The sequence below is a fragment of the Calypte anna genome, chromosome 14 (genome assembly GCF_003957555.1).
Source record: "Calypte anna isolate BGI_N300 chromosome 14, bCalAnn1_v1.p, whole genome shotgun sequence".
In the NCBI taxonomy this organism is placed as follows: domain Eukaryota; kingdom Metazoa; phylum Chordata; class Aves; order Apodiformes; family Trochilidae; genus Calypte; species Calypte anna.
The window spans coordinates 4,209,873-4,232,407 of record NC_044260.1 but is presented as its reverse complement, the minus strand read 5'-3'; the positions used below and the strand labels follow the sequence as shown (position 1 = coordinate 4,232,407).

The 22,535-nt window shown below is 37.1% G+C and overlaps 1 protein-coding gene across 1 annotated transcript in view; it reads left to right on the top strand.

Annotated features, from left to right (window-relative positions):
- Positions 1–22,535, top strand: part of SDK1 (sidekick cell adhesion molecule 1) — a 383,067-nt gene that overhangs the window by 169,705 nt on the left and 190,827 nt on the right. The window contains exon 6 of the mRNA XM_030459721.1: positions 6,327–6,460. Coding sequence (XP_030315581.1) covers positions 6,327–6,460 — 134 coding nt within the window. The remainder of the gene's footprint in view (positions 1–6,326; positions 6,461–22,535) is intronic.

Here is a 22,535-nt window from a genome sequence, read left to right as displayed (position 1 = left end):
AGCAGGGATACTTTTTAACAGCAAGGTTTTGTTTAAGTAACCCATTTATATTAACAAATTTCCCCCTGTTTTTCTATCTATGCCCATAGCAACAGCTAGGGATGTCACAAGTAGGGTTCAATGGGGTGATTATATGATAACCTGGACAGAGAAGAAAATAAGTACTCTGTTTACAAGTATCTTGAATGCAGTAAGAGGAGGAGGCTGGAGAAAATTGACTTCTTTTATTCCAAGCCTTTGGTTTCAGTTGTTGACTGAGATGGGTGTTTTATCTTGAAAGCCTGGATTTTTTTTTTTCTAGGATGGGAACTGCTGTTGCTGGAGTAGCACATCCAGGCACACGTCAGCGTGGCTCAAAGATAACACCCAGGAGCTGTGATTTAATCACACATAGGTTCTTAAATCAGCTGTACTAAGCCTTGTTCCTTAAAATGTAATAATAAATTAAAACAACAACAAAAAAAAAAAACCCCAAAAAGCAAGGTAGTAGAGTTGTGTGATAATAATTAAGTTGCATTAAATAATAATTGAAGCTGCTGAAAACCTGGGGGGAGAGAACATTTTAACATAAGAAATGCACTTCTGAGTATTATTGCTTAGTTTGCTGTAAATGCTTGCTTCTGGACTGGTAGAACTGTCTCTCTCACTGCAGACACCTCTTGTGAGCTGTTATATAGTGATCATCTTGGTTTCTTGATGGTTTTATGGTTTTGTTGTTTTGGTTTTTTTAGTCTTTAGACCACTAATAGCCTGATAGAAGTATGATTTAAAATATATATCTGGTATAATTCCTCTGAACAGGCTTTCTGCAAGCCTCTATCTCCAGAGACTAAAAATATGCTTTTACAAGGGTCAGCTACTAAGATTTTTTTAACAAGACTCACTATTTGATGATTTTGTGTAAATCTGAGTAACTCCTTCATAGCAGTTCTCTACATATATGATGACACTTACAATTACTTTTTTGTTTTTTGAGTATTCTTCCTGTTATGATTAGATTAGTTTGGGTTTGGATGCTTGGTGGGGGGGATTGGATGGTTCTGATGTGTGGCTTTCATTCTCTCTTGACTAGCCCATCTTTCAATCTGGTAGCCAAAACAGTGAAGGCCACTCGTGTTCAGACCCAGGGTTATTTATCAGGTTTTCCAATGGTGCTGGTTTTGCTCACCCTGTTATGAGGTTTGCCTGTTCTGTAGTCAGTTATTCCATCACAAATACAGTGTTCTGAATTTGGTTGTTGAACTGCAATCCTCAGTCTTGTGGAGAGGCTTCAACAAATCTTCTGCATTTGGAATTCTAATTCTGTCTTCCTGAGTCTTTGGGAATTTTCAGTGGATTTAGTAAGTGAATTCCAAAATTAATTCAAAAAACACCAGTGAAAACATTAAATAATGCCAGGTCAAAGGCAGACCCACTGGGTTTCTACCTGATACATCTTTCCAGTCAGGTAGTAGATCACTGATGATTTATCAAGTATGGTTTTCCGTCTCCTTCTGTTCCAGCCTTACTTGTTTTACACAGAACAGGTTTTGTATAATGTGCTTATGAACAAATGTAGGGAATAAAAAATGCCCACAGCCTAACCAAGACCTTGCAAGCTGCAAAGCTAATGCTAGAGAATAGGGAAACCAAGAGTAAAACATGGAAAATCTGCCACTTGTCACATTTCCTCCTGAAATATATCAGCTAAACCTCTTAATAGCTCATCTTGCTTTATTCCAGACTAGTATTCCACCTCTACCTGGCATCAGGACTGTCCTGGTTTTCCTTGTGTAACCTTGGGAAGTTTTCTTGGCTAGAAATCCCACCCCTTCCTAGAAGCATTAGTGGTACCAAAACTAGAGAAGCAACACTATAAACAAGCATTGATTCTAAAATCAATGCATTAATTAATGTAGCTATACTTAATATTCAGTGACTGTGTAAGTATAAAGTTTTTGTTAATAGATGATTGATTTCCAGTAACAATATACCTGGAATTTGAATAATATTTGGTAGAACTGCCATCCAGTCACAGCTTTTAGTGATTTGTTGCTATGGACGTGTTGCTGTGCAGCACATATGTGAATATTTTGCTCTGTGTTTGAGTCCTGTAAAACCTGGACTGTTTGCTGATGTATTCTAAATAATTTTGAGTAATAATTCCCCATCAGGATTGGAAGACACATGGGTGGTGAAATGTTCACTCTGCTAAGCCAAGCATGCCCTGCTCCCAGTCAGGATTTTAGTGGAACAGCTGTGTTTTTAACTGCACTGATTCTGTCTGTTTTTTCAAAAGGGGAAATCCATGGGGGAAGTCTTTTAGTAATTATGTTATTCATCCGTAATCTCCCTTTTCTCTCTTCCCATCCCTGTTACTCTGTGGTGTCTGGCTTGCAGAGAGAGATCTCTGCTTCCTGTGCAACGTGGACAAAAGTTTTTAAATGGGAAACAGAGGTTTTCTAGGAAAAAATATCATGTTAAAGAGGGATTGGTATTTGTATTAGCTGGAGATAATATTAGGAAAGAGGCTTTATGAAGGCCTTTCTACTGAAATACAGCACACTGGTTCATGAGCAGATGGTGGCCTTCTAAGAGAAAGCCTAATCAGGTTACTCTGATTTCCATTTTATGATGTTTTCATAACCTCGTGTTATCTATTTATTGTGTAATCTGGTAGACTAATAACCTAACAAATATCCAACTCTTGGGAATTATCCATTTGTAGAGTAGATTTTGGGATTTTCCCTTAATATTGTATTGTTTTTTAATATGAAATCCACCTATTTAAGATCCTGCAGAATTCATTTGCAGCATTTTAATAAATGAGGTAGTTTTCAATGCAGGAAAAATGTACTTAACTGCAAAAACATTGACTTAAATGCTATATTAATGGTATCCCCTTTGGGAAATTCCCTTTATTTCTAAAGGCCTAATTCATGTTCCACTGATATTAACAGAAAAAATTTCCATAAGCTTTAGGTCCAACTTTAAGATACTATTTTTTGTTTTTTAAAATATTTGAACAGTGGGGAAATCTGTAATTAAAAACCCCTGAATGTATCTAAGTGCTAAACTCTGGCTTCAATAAATGGAAGTAATGAAAACCTCATTAGGTGCCCATTTATACCTTCAGATCCTTAGAAGAATTTGGTATATAACATTACTTTTCTCTACCATTGCTGCCTTCTCCTATCCTAGGGATTAGGGAATGTGTCATAAACATGGCTTGGAGTTTCAATAGATCTGAGCTTTCAGATCAGTCTGTTCAGTGTCTCTGCTTTTGTGGCAAAGGTTTCACTGAAATGTTTCTTGGACATCACAGCCCTGAATCCATCATCCTAACTGCCTACCACTCACAGCCATGTACCTTGCTTTTTGTATATTGGCTGCTGTTCCCTAAAGGCTCCCACTGAACTCCAGAGAAATTTTAGAAATTCTTCTATTAAAAAGCATGATTTAAAATGCTCCTTTTTCTATGCCTGGGGAATCCCAAAGGATCAGTCTGCTTAGTTTACTTGCCAGTTGCTCCTGTCTTGAAAATGTTAGATTGAGTTAAATTCAATATTGCTTTAAAAAAAGCAATATTTATATTTTTCATGAATTCTGTGCTGGGTATGAATTACTGATGGGCCCACTGCATCTGCTGCAGTCTTCTTCCTCAAATATGCTGGTAAACTGAGCAGCCAGGAATCAGATTTTTCCTGGAACATCAGAGTGGTGCTGTTGCAATTTGAAAGTTATATCAGATAATGAAAATAAACAGTAAACACAAACATTTTAAGCCAAATTTAAGTGTTCTGTGCAGCTGTTGAGCAACATTGGTAAGGGCTGGGGCATGGATCTTCAGATGGTTTAGAAACACTGGAATTAATGAGTCCTTAAAATGTGACTAATTGATTTTCCTGATGCACAGGACTCACACTTGATCTAAATAAAACTCCCAGAGTCTGCTGCCTGTGAAGGCTCCTGTCTTGCTCTATACCTGTCCTTAGTTAATGAAATTGAAACATTCAATTTTTCAGAGCGTTATTAAGGTATGAATAGCTTCAGTTTATATGAATCTGTAATATATGATATGAATATGTATTAATAGATGGTTTGGAGGTATTAATTTAACTAGAATTTGGCTACATAATGGATGACCCCAATGAGTTGTTTTCAGTAGTTTCTTTGTCTTCTAAATCTTTTTTTTTTTTCTGTTCAAATAAGTATCAAACTTTTTGCACTATTTTGAACACATGATTTATAATGTTTAGCCCTCCTGTACTAAGCTTTTGTGGTTCAAATATATGTTCATTCAGTCTTTAAAATGTACTTGTTTCACTCAGAAATGCTGAGTTTTACTCCCAATAAATATTTTTGTAACATAATTCAACTGTGAACAATTTTCTTAATATTTTTTCCCTTTGCTCCTGATTAGTATATAATGAATATAATTGTTTAAGTATCAAATTTTCAGCCAATTTATTACAGATAATAGCAGCATGCACCTCTCCAGTATTCAAGAATCATCTTTAAACCTTTGGGTGCACTTGCAGCTGGTATCAAAGTCTGAAATATTGCTCACTATTTTCAAAGAATCTTTATAATGCTACTTCCTTTAGAACTAAAGTAGAAATTAATGTAAATATCTTTTTTAATATTCATTTATTAGCACGTCATTGAAATTTTATCTTTATTTGCCTTATCAAATACCATATTAATTGTATTTTACATCCACACTCTGTAAATCTATCACGGAGTCTGATTAATTTTCTAAGTCAATTAAGCTTGCAGAGGTTCACTAAATTAAAAAGAAAGTTTTCTTTAACAGTTTTTATAATAAAAATGGTCAATAAAGGTAATGGAAACGGGATCTTTAGCTGATGCATGATCAGAGCTGAAAATATAGTCTTATATATTTTTCAAGAGTGTATTTATTGCTATGTACTGATAGCTTTATAGAAGCTCAGGGCTTTTTTTGTATCCATATTAGAAAATTGAAGTGGTGTGAATCAAACACAAAGCATTTGAACACTGCTCTGCTTTCCCTCTCATTTTCTGTGACACACAGCCATATACCTGCATAATAACCAGTATACTACAGGAGGAATGTGTAATTTCCCCTATTGCTTTAAATGCTTTTTGAGAAGCAAAATAGTTGCTAATTATTACCATTAACCACTCCATGCCAAAACAGGAGGAAGGAATGCAGGAGTGCTCATTATTGATTGATTAATATACTAATACTTTGACTTAGCACTGACTCTCTTTGAGGCACAGTGATGTATGAATTATTTCATCCAGTATAATGATTTTAAATGTTGTTCCAACCTCATGCTCAAGGATATGACTAATAGCACAGCTGACCTCAGTGGGGCTTCTCATCAAGTAATATAAGTGAAGGAAGGAGTTTGTTCAAGTCTCACATTCAGATTTCCAAGCCTGTGCCTGTCCTGGTCTGCATTAGTGTGAGCTCTTTGCTCAGCAGGTCTTTTCTGGGATTTCACATCTTTTATTCTTATCTGTTTTTTGAGCATCCCATGTCCTGTTAAGTCCTTAAATTTTTACGTTTTCTCTAGATTAAACCTTCATCTTGTATAGTAAAGATTATCTAACACATGAGAAATGCTGCCTAGGAGGGAGTTTATAGAGATGTGTTTTGCAGCAGCCTAAGCAAGAACAGACTTGTGTTATACAATGACATTTATTGACTCCTTCAGGCCTACACAGGTGCTGACTACAGAGCTGTGCTTCTCTACCTGCTTTAGGTTAAAGGAAAACTCTTCCCTCCCTGTCTACACACACATCATATGTGTATTTCAATTAGGCTCTAACTTGCCAGTGTTCTAGTCTGTGATGTGATAATTAGGGATGACATAAACACAAAGTTTTTCTTCTGAGGGTCTGCTGCCTTTGATTTTAACATTTTTCTTCTCTTCACTGAATGAGCTGTTTTTATTCCCTGAGTATCAGTCCTTAATAGCTGAGCTCTCACCTGGTGAGCAGGTTTTCTCACCTGACATTGCAGCATCCTGATGTGTGCCAGGACTGGGCTCACCCCATAACGATGCAGTTCGCTGACTATTGCTTTCTGTTGTCCCTTGCTATTTCTTGTGTAACTTCTTGGCAGTTGAACTGTTCTAGTTCCATATGCTGTAGCTTTCTGCATGTTGCTGTAAACATCTTACATGATCTAAACAGAGAAAAAGCTCAGAGGCACCAAAGATGTTAAGCGGAATTTATGAATGTGTTTGAAATCGGGTTGGTTTTGGTTCTTTGACATCTTGGTTAGTGTTGAACCATTTTTGCCTGGTGGGTACCATCCTTTTGGTTTCATTGTGATCCTTCTCTTTCCCAAACAGAGCCATCACACTGGAGAACCAGCTGGTCATCCTGGCAACATCAGTGACGGATGCAGGAGGCTACTATGTCCAGGCAGTCAATGAAAAGAATGGGGAGAACAAGACAAGTCCCTTTATTCATCTCAGCATAGCAAGTGAGTACCCAAATTGCAGAAAACATGGTGGTGTGCTGAGGTTGCAGCCAGTGTTCACAAAAATCTGCCCTAATTTAAAAAAAAAAAAAAAAATGTTAACAAAGGACTGGATCTTTAAAGGAGGTCAACTCTTTCTGTATGTTTTGGAAAACATTGAACTCTTTGTGCAATAAGAGTGGGACCTAAGTATATGTTCTTGACAAATCACCCTCAAAGCCTTTTGTCTGATGGTTTGTTTTGTGTGAGGCAGGTACATGATAATATCCTCACCATTTGTTGTGAAGTTGTGATCATAATTTCTTTTTAATGCAGGGGTTTATAATGTGTTGTTTTCCATTGTGTGTAAGTAAACAAGTCACTCTTCTGAGTGCAATTTTATTAATGAGCCTATTCCCAGCCTGTGGCATTCTTTATACCTAGAGTTATCACAGAGTCCCAGGGAACCATGCATTTCATGGTTATTACTTATTATTTTACATTGCACAAATGGCATTAACCCCACCTGTTGCAGAGGGGAGCCATGAACAGCTCTTACAGCAAAAATACAGCAAAGGGGAGGGAAAAGCAGTGAAGTAACAGGGTCAGAAAGATGTCTGCACACTTAATATCCAAACGTGAACATTTAGCAGAAATATGCATGTGTAGATACTGTAAAGCAAGTAGTAAAACTGTTTTGTATGAAAAATTAGTATTCTAAGCATGTAGAATGGTTTGAGTCCTTTCTGGAGAGCACTTGGAGAAGGCGTTTTTAGTGTAGCATCAAGGTAAGGAGTGTTGTAGGGTGCTGTGTGAATGAACAGGAGGTTTTTGTAGAGGTGACTGGGTCAACTGTTGTTGACACATTCTGGTTTGGTTTCTGGAAGCTGCAAGGCTTTCAGTTCTAGATCAGTCAGCATCTTGGATACCATAGGGTTTGTTTGATACCTTCTAAGAGCAAAATTTGGGAGTCCGGGGCGAAAAACCTTTCAAATTGCTTTTGGAAATACACTTGTGGTTGTTTGTCAGAAGTCCATCAAATCCCCTTACATTGATGTGAAACATTTAATTTCTAAGAAAATATAATTTTTCTGCTAGAATTTCTAATCAGATTTCCAGGAAAGCTGCTGTTACACAAGCAGTGGAAGCCTGATTAGTGGAATCAGGGGAAGCTGGGGGCAGGAATGGGCAGCAGAAGAGACAAACCTGTGTTTTCCTCTCACATATATTTACAAACTAAATGAACTTTCCAGGGCTTTTATGTGTATCTTTCTGAAGTGGTAATAATATTCCAAATCCACTTGTGAATTCTGGCTGTGCTGTTGCATGTAGATTGTAAACATTATTTCTGACAATATAAAGAGGTTTGCTAACATTTTAGTAATTTCATTTTTTAAGCAAATTTGCATTGTTTGTATTATGTAACCAATAACATACTTCCCACTTTAATTTCATATCTTAATTAATGGTAGAAATACTCTGTGATCATGCATGCATAACAAGTGCTCTGCACAGCAGAAGGTAATACAGGCATATGGAAAAGAAAACACTTCAAAATGAGTATAGACTCAATACCCTGAATGCAAAGTCTATCTGGAACGTGAAAAACAGGAATGATTAAATTATAAAAGAAAATGAAAAATAAGACAAGATGGAAAGCCAAAACATGATTTTCTTGTTAAAATGAATATTAGCCAATGAGGTTTTTAAATTGTCTTGATAGCCAGGATTATTACTGCTAAATGTGTGCTCAAAAAAAGGCACTTTCTGTAAGGCATTACAGTGTCTATAAAGAAAATGAGGTGAATATGGTTATTCTGAACTTTGAGCTGAGAAAGAAACATGTGCCAGTTTAGTCAGATGTGTCTGAACCTTTTTGGTCCAGCAAAGAAAATAATCAGAAAAAAATATAGTCCTGAAGCAATCTGCAGAGAATGGTTGCAGAAAAAATTATCTACTCAAAGAGTAATAAAGAATTTCAGCAAGTGGTTGGAAACAGATTGTAAAAAGTACTTCCAGGTGTGGAAGATATCACATGGAATTGTCAGCATCTGAATCTCATCAGATGTTAAGAGCAATGACACTTGTCATTTTCCATTAAGACATATACAAAATATAAAAACCAGTTTAATCAAAATCAAATAAACCACAGTTTAAGTGGAATATCCAATCTCTGTGTGAGTAGATTATATATCAATTATTGAGTACAACCTTGCTACATGACTTGGCATGCAGATTGCCACTTTTATTGAGGGCAAAAGGAAAAAAAAACCTCTAGATAATTCCCAGGGCAGTCATCCACTGAGAACTGTGTTAGATATGCACAGCTTGTTACTCCTTGAAGAATGCCAATGTCAGACTTGCTCCAGCCTGTAGGAAAAGCACATTTTCAGAAGCAGTGTAACAGCCGAGAAAGCTGTAAGCTGTCCTGTTCCACTTCTAGACTGACAGTAGCAGAAAGGTGTAGCCCTCTGCTAAGTAGAGGATGGGTTATAGGGCCTTATATGAGAGGCTGAGGGAGCTGGGGGTGTTCAGGCTGGAGAAGAGGAGGCTCAGGGGAGACCTCATCACTCTCTACAACTCCCTGAAAGGAGTTTGGAGCCAGGGGGAGGTTGGGCTCTTTTGCCAGAAGACTCTCAACAAGATGAGAGGGCACGGTCTTAAGTTGTGCCAGGGGAAGTTTAGGCTGGATATTAGAAAGAATTTCTTTCTGGAGAGGGTGATCAGACATTGGAATGGGCTGCCCAGGGAAGTAGTGGATTCTCTGTGTCTGGAGATATTTCAAAAGAGACTGGATGTGGCACTCAGTGCCATGGGCTGGGAACCACAACGGTGGTTCAAGGGTTGGACTCGATGATCTTTGAGGTCCCTTCCAAGCCAGCCAATTCTATGATTCTATGATATTGCAGATTTAAGTCAAAATGCAATTGTGGCTGAAAGTAAATGGCTTTTGAGTGACATCTGAAAAAAACTCCTATATTGTCCTTCAATTAATAACTGTGCTTGATAAATAAGAAGATCTGAAAGTGTAGATCATGTTCCAAAAACCCAGTCTAAAAGCCCACATGCAATGAATTCTCTAGCAGGGCTTCAAGTAGTATGGATAAAGGCATTTTGGGATTTTTCATTGCCTTCCAGCTCATTGACTCCCAAGCAGCAGGAAGTCTCAGATCCACCCATTGCCCCTAAATAAAAACATAATGTTTGGAAGCTGGAAAAGAGCATCAAAAGAAAGCTTCCTGGCTTCTCTGCTTGGATTTGCTTTCCTCCACATCCTGAGGTTGGGCAGACATGGAAAATTTAGGCTTATTAATGTCTGGGTTTCATAGAAACTGGCAGATTTTTAGGACATCTTGGTGTTTGCAACACATGCCCATCCAGTACTCATTGCTGGGGCAGTTTATTCTTTAAATTCTCATTGTACTCAAGCTGTATTGGCCAACAGCTATGGCCACTCCTGAGAAAATAAAAATATTGAGCAGTATTTTTCCTCAATAATTGACCCCTGAGCTTGGTTACACACTGGTTTCCTGCATGCCTGCCCTCTAAAATTATTTGTCTTAGTTTGAAAGTCCAGATCACAGCATGAGGTCCAATCCAACTATGCTTGAAAAAAAATGGTCATTTCTCACCAAGGATCATGTTTCTGATTTCAAGTGGATTAGATCATCTCTGTGGTGACAGCCTCTGGTGAAATAAAACTGATGTCTCACAGGCAGCATATTGGGAATAATGTCACATTTCAAATTAGTATGAGATGTCATAAATTAGTCCTAAATTTAATGTGTCTTAAAATCTGTTGAAGTGTATGGTAATCGAATGAAAATCTTGCTTTTTTTTTTTTTTTTTTTTTTTTTTTTTTTTTTTTTTTCTTTCTTAACCATATATCCCACCTTTCATGTAAATAACACAATTTTTGGCTAGGAAAATAGGAAAGTCTAATAGCCAAGACTTTGACAGCAGAAATAGTAACAAAACTGTTTGCTTTTTGACTTAAATGTATTGCTTACTCCCTGTTGAAAATTCACTATTACTGTTTTGGAGGCTTTCAGTATTAAACTCCCTAACTTAACAAAGAAGTGTGAAAAAATCAATAAACCCCTGAACTATCACAAGCTGCTTAGATGTAAACATTACATTTCAACAAAAGCATCTGGGAAATCCTTAATATTCTTTGTTTCCAGTTCCTAACGATAGATTTGATGATAATACCTTAAACCAATCCTCAACTCTTTGGGCTTCTTTTCCTTTTGTGTCTGTTCTCCTGCAGACAGACAGACTGCAGCAGATGGTCAGATCTCTTTGTAAAGGCTCTGTCTTGTCAGAGGGATAAAGTGACAGGGTTTTGATCTGACCAGTATTGGCAGGACACTTAAAGATTGAAGTATTTATTAAGGTAAGGCCATCACAAAGCTCTTATTTCCTCACAAGCCTAAATCAGCTAAATTTCAGTGAAACTTTGCCTCCAAACCTCCTAAGGTTGTAATATGGGATTGAAATAAAGACTGGGACATGGTACTTTGCTGTAGTTGCTTGTTGCATGAAGGTGTTTTTGGGGGGGAAGGGGAAGCAAGGGTCTTAAGAGCATCTTAGTGAAACTTTATGAGTTTCTAGTATGTAGGTCAAGAGTTCAGGAAGAGTTTTTGTTTTAGAAAAAAAGAAATATCGGAGGAAGGATACCGGCTGAGTATCCTTCAGCTGGATACTGAAGGAGCTGGCTGAGACATTCTTTGCAATGCATGGCCTTGTTGCTTCATTCCATGACAACACGATGAGACCCAGGTACCACCTGTGAAGTGTGAAAACCCTGCTGAGATCTTTTTATTATTAAGTCCAATGCTAACCCATCAATGGGAGCACTATTGGCCCAGTCTCAGAAACTTTCACCAGTGTGCACTGCCCTTTCAGCCCTTAGTCAAACTATTTCATGATAAAACTGAGAAAATGTCCCCTAGTAAATGATTTAAATGGCAAGTTTGCAAAAAGTGGGTATGTGTAAGCTGTTGTGACAGCTCAGAGATTCCTGCTTCAATTGGGTTTGCAGCGCTAATCATCTGGAACTGCAATTCAGGGTCTTGCTTCTGGACCTTGTTAAGCTGTGAAATAGTGAGATGCATGTTGCTTCAAGAGATTTATTAGTAAATTGGATAGTCTCAAGACCTAGTCATAAAAGCAGGAGCTACAGAGTGTTCTGCAGACTGACGTCTTTTTCTGATGCAGGCTTGGTAAAAAACAGAAAACAAGATTGATGAAAATTTTAAAAACCTTGCCAGCCAGCATTTCTGAAGGAAGAGTTAAAGTTAATAAACCCAATTATCGTTTAATGAAGATAAATTTTTCCCTTGAGCCTTGACAATTCTTAAAAAAAAAGAAAAAAAAAGAAAAAAAAAGAAAAGAATTGAGGACAGAAAATGAGACTCCTGGCTTAGTTGCATTGCAATCAGATTTAAATGTGAGTGTCATGTTGTTCTGCACAACTTCTATTTGCAAAAATGAAGAATTTTATTCTGTTACAACAGATATTGATGTGAGGCTAAATAAACCCTGTTTGTCTCTGGGTGGTGCCAATATTGATCTTCAAATTCATGCATCAAAATATAAATTTTATAGAAAGGAAGAGTCCCATTTCTTACAGGGTACCAATGTTGCACTGAAAGTTTTTGCTTGTTTGGCTTTCTGTTATAAAAGGTTCCTATCAGATCACACAACACGCTTAGGTGACTGTCAGGGCCTAATATCCATAAATCCTAATATCTATAAAGGAATAAATATCCTTTATGTTTCTAGGAAGGAAAGCAGGGGGCAGGAGGTGTATTTGGTAGAATATCAGTTTTTATATCATTTTGTCTGGTTTGTGAACAAGATGAAGTTTCAGAAGATTCTGAGCAGACATTTTTTGCTCTGAAAGAGAGCATTTCACTAACATAATTTTTCATATTAACCATCAAGGCTTGTTCAAGTCAGCAGATGCTGAGGATCCTTCATGGATATATCTGAAGCATACTGCTGTATGAATTTTTCATGACTAGTTCCAGCTTTCAGGTGTAGGCAAGAAAAAAAAATAGGAATGGGCTGGCACCCCCAGGGAGTAGATATTTCTGTTCTGAGGTCAAATTCACACAAGCTCTATAAACTTGTCCAACTGTTTTTAGTTGAAGCCAGGGGAATTTACATTGTTTAAACTCTGAATTAGTGCTGTTGAGGTGAAATTAGTGCCTCAATGATGTCTTCTTTTTTTTTTTTTTTTTTTTTTTTTTTTTGGTGGGAGAAATATGGGATGAAAGAAAATTGCATTTCCATTCCATGCCATGATTATACCTGATTGTCTGAGGTTCTGCCCCAAATACTGAAGAAATCCAAGGTAGCACAGCTCAACCCTCTGTGCACTGGCTTTAAGTCACTCTGTGAAATAATGACATTTCTTTCTTTCTATTCCCATTTTCACCCATCTTTGCTCTCTCTTTGTCAAGCAGAAGGATCCACTTGTGGCTGTCTCCTGTGTGGCTTCATGAGGAGATGTGTGCCTTTCACTTTGATGATGGTCACTTGACATTCTTTACCCAAAATGTTAATTTGAAGCAGACTGTAGAAAGTGTTCAGGATTTAAAACTGAGCCTTAAGGATAAATTCTGTGTAAATGCCATCTTTAATACCCTGGTAAAATACTGTGTGTCTTAATGCTTTTTCTTTATTTGTAGCTTCAATCTGCTACTAAAGGGCAGAAATTATTTAATGGAGATTTTTGTTTCTGATCAAGATATATATATGCATATATTTAAGCCATGCATTTTAGTAACAATTATAGCTACAGCAAAAAGGTCTAAATTGGATTAATGTTTAAAGATTTGTTTTTTATATATTGGAATAAATGTTAATTTCAGCTTTATCAATAGAGAGGAATTTCAGTGAATGCTGAGGTTCCCAGTGGTTTATGCCATTGTATACTCTAGAAAGGATACTCTATTGCAGTGTAGAATCATTTCACATGCATTACAAAGAAATAACAGATGATATTCAGGATTTATCAGTTTTCTTGGACTCCAAGTTTCATTGTTGGGTTGTTGGGTTTTCTTATTTTTGTTTTGTTATGTTTTTTTACAAGTTTCAGACAGCTTTTTCATAATTCTGTCATCTTTCTTCTCCTTAAAAGAAAACTTTCCTCACTTTTTGCTGTACTGATACAGGGGGAATCCTGTGGTTAAAATGACAGGTTGCTAAACTGCGGGAGTGATACAGAGGAGCCAAGAAACCTCTGTGCAGCCTGAGTTTTTCTGTGGTTTTACCCAAATGCTCTCTCAGTGCTTTCTGCTAAATGGCAGCACTATTGATTGGTCTTCAGTTTCTTCTTCCTTTGGACTCTTTTTGATATTACCTATTGCCACACACAATGCACTTTTGCAGCTGCTGCAGCTTGTGTTCCAGGCAACAAGTGTCTCCTCTGCTGGAAGAACTCAATTTATAGCTGAATTTCCTCAGGTTACCAGACTAGGTGGTGATGCTGGGGAAATGCACCTCAGCTGAGAGCATCCTTCAGCATCTGAAAGTACATAATGCATCCTGCTCTGAAAAAATCCAAACAACTCAGTTTCTGTAACTCATTATTTTAACATAGCTTGTTGTCCCACTTGTCTGTTTGTAAGGTCTGGGGTTTTGTGTCTGTAAGAGCTCTGAAATACACACACAGATGCAAAATCCTGGGTTGTCTTCTAAACCCTTTATTTATATCTGACACATGCAATTAATCTCTCCCTATCTCTAATCACTTTTGCCATTACATTCATTGGAGTGATTTGTATCCTATCTCTGTCACTGCTCTGTAATTGATATGTGGAGATAAGAGATTCTTAGAGGACACAAACAAGGAAAAGAGAAAATTGAATTTACCTTGCAAGCATTTTATAAAATGTGACATACATCAATTATACATGGCATCCAGGCAAATGCCATCTTGAACAAACTGTGATGATTTGTTGGAACAGCAGCATAAGAGAAATGCCAGAAAACTTTTCTGGGCAGGAAAGCATTGTTAGTTCAATAGACAGGCTTTTCAGTCTCACCAATTCATCTATAATTTGATAAATGCTGCAGAATTCACAAAGTACCATTTTTGATCAGTGTTTTTCTTCAGTCATTCTTGTACTAAAACTCCAATATGGAATAAGATGAAACAAGCTGTTGAAATAAACATTTTCTTGATCAGACATAAAAAGATGGTGTTGGTCACTCAAGACTGATTCATCTTTCAGGGGCAAAAATGGTAAAATTGATAGGATAGCCCAATTCAAATAACAGCTTTCTACCACGAAAATATTTTGCTGTAGTTTCTCTGTCCTGTTTCATTGCAGTGAGAAATGAACTAAATTTCTCACTCTTGTTTAAATACTTTGTGATCACAATTTGTTCTTATTGTTGGTGTGAAAGTCGTAATTACTGTCATGATTTATGTCAAACTTACACACCTGTAAGTTTAGTACTTTGGGATATATGGAAAGCTTTTTAATGAGTACTGATATTATTTTAAAAATTAATGTCTAGTATCTAGATAAATAACATTATAAGAATAATAGGAATAACTCAGGAGACTTCAACAACATCCAATGTTGACCACTTGCTTGGACTGTAGGACTGGCAAATGATCTTTTCCCATGAACTGTTTATTTCTTTATCGAGTACACCAAGATAAATTGTAGTTTCTAGAAACTTCCAGAGACAAAAATGTAACAATTTGAAACTCAATGTATTTAAGTATCATAATTTTGGAGCTGTAAAAGGAATAGCTGGGAGGCTCACATATCAATCTACCCCTTTTGGACATCACCTTTGGATCTCTTGTTCTCTTCTTCCATGCCACACTCCTGGGGAATTTGAAGTATCTGACTTGAAATCTTTCTTTCTGCTTCCCATCTTTATTCAGGTGGGTGTATTTAAATTATAATTTTTATTTATGAAAAGTCAGTAAATCCTACTGAAAGGGCATTTTACCAAGAAAGAATCTAACTCATTGGAGGGAGCCTTATCTTAAGAGATGCTATTTTAACTAGAAAAAAAAATCACATTTAGGTAAAACCACCCACATAATAAATGGCTTTGACAGCTTTGTGATGTTCTGTAATGAGAGAGGTTGTGCTGCTTGGTTTGTGAACAGGAGGGTAAAAAGATAAAGATCTTACTTGGAAAAGTAGTGGGGAGCATCATTTTTCTACTGCATGAGATAATTGCAGCATGGTATTTCTATTTTTTTAGTCATAGGAATAGTTCTCACTCTTCAGTTTTGGAAGTAAGTGATTTATAAACTATTTGATGGTGTTCTCTAAGCTGTCATTGTGCTAGGCAAGCTTAAAATGTCTTCTAAAAATATAGACAAGGAAGAATAAACTTACTGAAAACGAGTGTATAATAGAATAATTGTCCTTATTTAGTTACTGCAAAAGCCTAAATAGACCCTAAAAATATTATGAAAGCCAAAGGTCTGCATGGGAGAACACCCTCCAGCATCTATACCAAAACTAATTTTCAACTCAAGCTTTCCAAAACATATGTTTACTTGAGCGTTTTTATTTTTAAAGCTCTTCATACTAAAGATGCTTTTAATTTCTCCTCAATATACATCACACAGGAAAATTGAGTAAGGATAGAAACCCCTCTCATATCTCTGTCAACATTCTGACAGATAGATGTGATACCTAAGTAATTCTGAAATTGCACACAATAGTCTTCTAGGCAAATTAAGATAAGGTGTTTAATTTAATTGTTACTGTTGTTTTGTTCAGTAGACAAGATGAAAGGTGCTTATTTACATGCTATCCAAGCAGGATATTTTTTTAAATTAACTAACTGATCTTTTTCACCAAATATAACAAAAAAAGTTTAATATTAGAAAGGTTTTTAGATTACAGTGTGAACTTCCTATGAATTTTAAAGTAGTAAAATAATTGGACCTTCTTATCCCTTCTTATCCCAGTTGTAATAGGAAGAGTAACTCAGATTTGTTTATAACCTGAGTTGCTTCACCTGATGGGCACAAAAACTGCAGCAACTTCTTGTCCTCAACTTTGGGAGCTGCATTGTTGAGCCAGGATGCTGCTTATCCTTTGGTTTTGTCCCACTCAGCTTCACATTCTGTCATTTGCATCTGGGGAGTGGTTACTCATAAAGAGTAATCAAAATTCTGACTTTCCCCTGTGAACTGTGCTGGCAGGTGATAGAAACTGATTTATTTTCATGTGCAGACTGTTGTCTACACTTTTAAGCCCTTTTAAAATAGTACATAACCCAAAGCTGCTCTTTCTATGGTGAATAAATCATTTTTGCTATGGATTGTGGGAACAAAGTTACAGCTCCTATAATCCAAGAGAACATCATTATTAAATAGTGTATCTTTAAAGGACTCTAAGCTCTCTGTGATAAAAAATGCAGGAATACAGCAGCCAGGAAGGTGCTCACAATGTCCTCATCTCTAAGGCCCTGTTTGTGCAAATCTGTCATTAAGTTGTGCCCAGCTATATTTGCTGTTAAATATGTTTACAAGCTGAGAACAAGCAGCTTACTGCTGCTGTGTGCAGGGGAAATACTGCAGGGGCCAGTTGATTGCATGAAAAAGGAAAGAGAAGAGAAGTGCCTGGTGGTTTTCTTAATCCCTGCTTGCTCCTTGCACACTAGGGAGGGATAGAAAGAAAAGCTTGTTTTTTTGTTTTTTTTTTTTAACTCTCTGTTGGTTATATTTCAATCTGCTCTGCTAAGCCATGTGCTCATAAACTTAGGAAAGGCAGCAAAGGCTTAAAAAAAGCCAGCAGTGGTGTTTCTTCTGCAAACAAGAGGAAAAAAACTGCATGCCCTGTGCTGCCTTCACCTACCCTGTGGATTTATCAGAACGCTGTGACTGATACTGTCATAGCTATTACAGAAAGTAATTGGGAGTGAGTGATTAAAACTGTGGATGGCCTTTTCAGGGTGATTATGAATATTAAAGTAGGTCTGTAAAAGCTAGCTGAGAAGACCCATGAAACTGAAAAGTGAATATGCTGAGGATAATTGCATAAAAAAAGAATATTGCTGGCATGCTAAGCTCAGCCTAACCCCCCCCAGCCAATCAATCAACCAACCAGAAACCCCAAGAAGCAAAATAATTCAAGTGGACCTACTGTATTAAAGGAGGTGGAACTAAATAATCTGCCTTTTTAGTCTGGAAGTCCCTCTGTGCAGAGAATTTGCTGTAACTTGCTCCTTTTTATACAGAACTTTTTCCCAGGTTTGTTGCTGTCACCTCTGAGCAGTGATGCCCTGTGCCATGCAATGCTCTGTCATTAACAGAGATCTTTATCTTTTCCTCTCCTTTTCCCATTATAATTGATCATGACAAATGTTCCTTTCCATGTCATCCTGGAACAAAGCCAAGAATTACTGTGGGGTGACTTAATTTCAGTTGTTGAACTTGAACTCACAAAGCAAAGGTTATATAGGAATAATTTTTATTTTATTTTGGTTTTAGCTGAAATGTCTCAGGTTCATTTGGTTCCATAATTTAGAATAGAAACTTGAGATGCAAACAAAGATATAGACAGGAAAAACTGAAAGATAAATGTCTATGTTTTGAGCCCTGTTTACATGTATCTTTTAGTACAAGTGCAGAGCACCTTTGTGTATTTCTGAATAGTTTGTGAACTTGGAGCCTGAGGGTTTGTCATCACTTCTGTACCAATTTCATGCTTTTCAAATAGGAGAATTTCTATGGCTGCATATATTCAATGTGGTAGTGTTGTATTGATCTCAAACTTGATGCTGAAATATCTAATCTGCTCTTAACCTGTAAAAGACTGTGGGATTTATTGTGAAGATTTATAGAAATGTGTCTTGCAATTATTGTTTATTACCTTTGGTGGGACAGGAATCATTTGTTTAATCAATTGAGGAGCTGTTTCTCCTTCAGACAATATTTCTGCTTACCTGAATTTTGTTTTCATTGTTATGTTAGTGGTTGCATATTGATTCTTCATCTAAATTAATATTACTTCACTTATGGATATTCCCTTGGCAAAGCTGATGGAGAATTCTGCTTATTCCACTACAATAACAACTATTTTGAACCATATTGGCTTAGGAATTGGTCTAGGGCATCTTTGACAAAAACATTTGTGTTTGAAAGAGCTATTCTAAAAAAATCCTCAGTTATTGGTTCATTGCATGCATGTTTCCAAGGGATAGGTGGTCTAAACAGATGCTCAGCACTTCACTTATTCTGGAAAAATAAGTTCCACCTTGTAATGCAAATAAACAATACCCAAGAAGTTAGGAGGAGAGTTTTTTCTATAGAACAACAAATTAAAATATTTCTATGTTTTCCCATCTCTATATAACATGCACATTTTAACTATGCAAGAAATGTCTTGTACAAAATATAAGCACAGTCAATGTGCAAATCTTGGGAGAACTTGGATTATGAGTAGCCATTTTTTTTTTTTTTTTTTTTTTGAAAGGGTATCAATTACATTTCTGACATGATTGCTATGAGGTGTTTCAGATTGGAGGGCCTGGACTCCTTTGTAAACAAGTGCTGATGTCCATGGCATCAGCAGCCACAGAGAGTTGCATTCCAGATGATGAGAGGAGGAGAAAGTGGTCTTTGATTAAATTGGGGCTGACAGATCTGATATGTCCATTGATGAAAAGGGCAATTTGCACTTAACAGGCTAATGAAGAGAAATATTACGGGATCTGGCAGACCTTTGTGGACTTAGGAGTGACTGCTGAATTCTTGTCTTGAGTATAATGCAGAATTTAGTTTGAAAAAAAAGAAGTGGGGGATGGTTACAGGGTTTTGCTGTAGTTTGTATCAGCCCTGATACCTTGTCATTTCCAGGGCCACAGAAATACACAGCCAGGCTACTTGGTAGCGGCCTTTTTTCATGGTTAAGGGTGATAAAAGCAGTGTAATTCTAAAAATTCACAGATAAATCTCTTTTTACAAGATTGTTACAAATGCTTTCAAGGGGTATTTGTAATGGAAGAAGTGACAGACCTCTAATTAGTGTGGCAGCAGGAGGCAGGTGTGCTCAAAGGACAGGGATGAAATAATGGTGTTTATTTGGGGTTTATGGCCAGCAGATGCAGGTAGGTAGTGTTTTTCTTGGTTCCTGCTTTCACTGCACAAACCAGAGGAGATGGTTTTAATTTTGTCAGTCTTCCCAAGCTGTGAAATTTAAACCTATGAGTTATGAATTGACTGTGAAGAAACCAAACTGTTTTTCTGCAAACCTTTTCTTTAAGGCAACTGATTTTTCAAACTATACTTCTCTTAAAGTAAGAAAGCTATTTTCTGGAAAAGGAGACTGTGTGTTTACAGGAGAGGTTTATGAAGTCAGCTGACAGGACTTGATTGCAATCTTTAAAAGCCTGGGTTTTAATGAGTCAGTTATCCTGGTTTAGTTTTGTGGGAATTCATTTCAGTTTCATTTGCTACCATCACAAGCAACCCTGATGACTTCTTAGTATCTTAATAGAGTATTTACACATGCTTCATGACACAGTATGCCAGTGGAACAGAACAAAACTCATTTGTGTGTTAATGCTGAAGATCCTCCATTTGTCATAAACGCTTATCCCGCAGTGTGTGGTGTTTTTAATATATTCATCAGGAGTGAATCTGATTCACCAAAGTAATATTTGCAATATAAAATTTGTCAGTCATATCTTTTAGTAAGGATTTTCAAATTAAATTTAACCTTCACAGTGCAGCAGGAGCTCGATCACTCATTGAAAGCTTTGTGAATGAGTGCAAACAGCAAACCTGTCTGTGCTGCTGACCCTACTGACTCCAGAAGCCACTGTCTCTGGAAAAACACAGCCCTGCAATCAAATGGCTCTGCAATTTAGGTAATTTGACCAGCCTATTATGCTTTCCAGACAGAAGCAAAAAAAAAAAAAAAAAAAAAGAAAGAGGGGTTGCAATACAGCTATTCCAGACTGTGCCTGTGTTGTGAAGAGCAGGACGTTTTGTGAAATCTGTCAGTATCTGAAATAATGACAAAAGGCACTCTTTTTCCTTTTTAAGGGTACGGTGGTGTGCTTTAAGTGATCTCCACATCCTTAACTGTAGTGGCCTTGTGGTTAGAATGAGGTAAAAGTGAGCTAAATTGAGCAATCAATTCAAAAGGAAGAGAGGCTTGCATCAAAGTTGACTTAGCCTGGCTCTGGCTTCTGCGAATTCAGCAATATGAAAGGAGGGGGCTTGCCTTTAGAGGCAGGGTTGTTGCTTTTGATGAACCAAGCTACCTCTCCTTTCCATCCTTGATTGCCAGGAGGATTTTAAAATCCATGTTTCAGAAAGGAATCCTGGGTAGCAGTCCCTGGAAACAAGCAGAGCTCCCCACAAGCTCATAAAAAGCTCAATGAAAAGTGCAGATCCTGATTGGGAAGGAGTGCCCTGAATCACAGAAACAGGGATGGCTTTGGCCACATTGCTTCCATCAGGTTGTACATCAGTTTTATGAGCTTTCCAGAAGATGGGGGAAGCTATTTTTTTAGATTAGTTTTGTTTTGTTTTGTTTTTCTTCCAAGAATGCATCACATGCAATCCATTCAGAAATTATGAAGTAAGCTTAGGAAAGAATAAAACTCCTCTGTAAGTCACAGCAGGTTCCTATTGTGAGAAATTCTCATTTTGATCTGGTTTTACCAGTTAATTTTGGAAACAGCATAACCAAGCAGTTTATGCAGTTAAGGATTTATGGGAATGTGATTCTCATTCACAAGGAGAGTCTGTGTTTGTGAATTCTTTTTTACAATATACCACCATGATCCTGAAGTAATTCAAAGACTGATTTGTAAAACACTCTGAATCAATTAAGTCTTTAATCAGCAAGCAGCAAACTTCACATGGCTGGTGGACTAATTTTACCATCTCCCATCAACAAGAACTGAAGCTGGAAAAAGAAAACAATTAAGGGGATATAATTATCTGTCCTGATTACTGAATTAGAAGAGTTTGTGTTTATTCCATTGCTATGTACAAGGAAAAATCTGCTTTGAAAAACTATTTGAGGCAGCTACAAAGTTGGGAAGAGTTTGCAGGGTGCAGTGTAGAGATTTGCTGGGACAGTTTTGGAAGAGGATTGTAGTCAGCAGCTGTCATACAGGTACTGGATGTGTCAAGCTCTGGAGGCTCTTGCCTGACATCTCTCTAGTGTACTACACAACATCTACTGAGTGTATTTTTCCCCCCTTTGCTTAAAACAAGTTTGGATTTTCAGTGCTGAGCCTTACCTACAGTTACTTCTCCAAAGATATGTTTGGTGCTTGTGTCTAGTGATGCAAAAATATCTTGTCATTTCTAGAAGCCAGGAATTAATGTTTTAGTCCCCTTAGGATGATAACTTTCTAGAAAGCAGGGAGGGAAAGGTGGTAATTCTAGTGGTCTAATCTAGGTGTACTAACTAGTGGTCTAATCACCCTGTGATGACTCTTCTTGCTACTCAGTGAATTTACCTGAAAATGGTATTTTGTCTGACATAAAATGAGAAGATACTACAGAAAGATACTACAGAAATACAGCAAACTTATTACGTAATTCTTTCTCAAACCAGACTTCTAGGTTTGGTAGGATATTATTTTCAGCTTAGCAGAGAGATAAATGCAGATTTGTGACAGACCTCTACTTACCCTTTGTGTCATCCCAGATCTGATCAGAATCCACAAATTGCATAAAACCTCTCCTAAACCCCCAGCTTACAATGCCAGTGTGATTTCTCTTGCAATATTTAGCAGAATGTTAATCCTGACATGTTTAGCAGCTGGATTGTTGCTGCATTTTGGGCAAAGTTCAGAATAAATACCCAGAAGTCTGGCGAGTTATAGGGCAATTACAGTAATTGGAAGGAAAAGTAAACAAGAAACCTTAGAAGTATCCAGCAGGAGTGATACCTCTGTTAATTAATGAGCAGCAAACAAGCCTGTCACCAATCACTGCTTTTGAAAAATGTGCCATATAACTTACTCCTATAAATGATATCATTCTACATAGTGTATGTGTGTCTTGGTAGCACTGGGTTTATTAAATGCTGTTGAATAAAATTTTCAGTTGACTGAGATTAGAACTGTGTTCTTA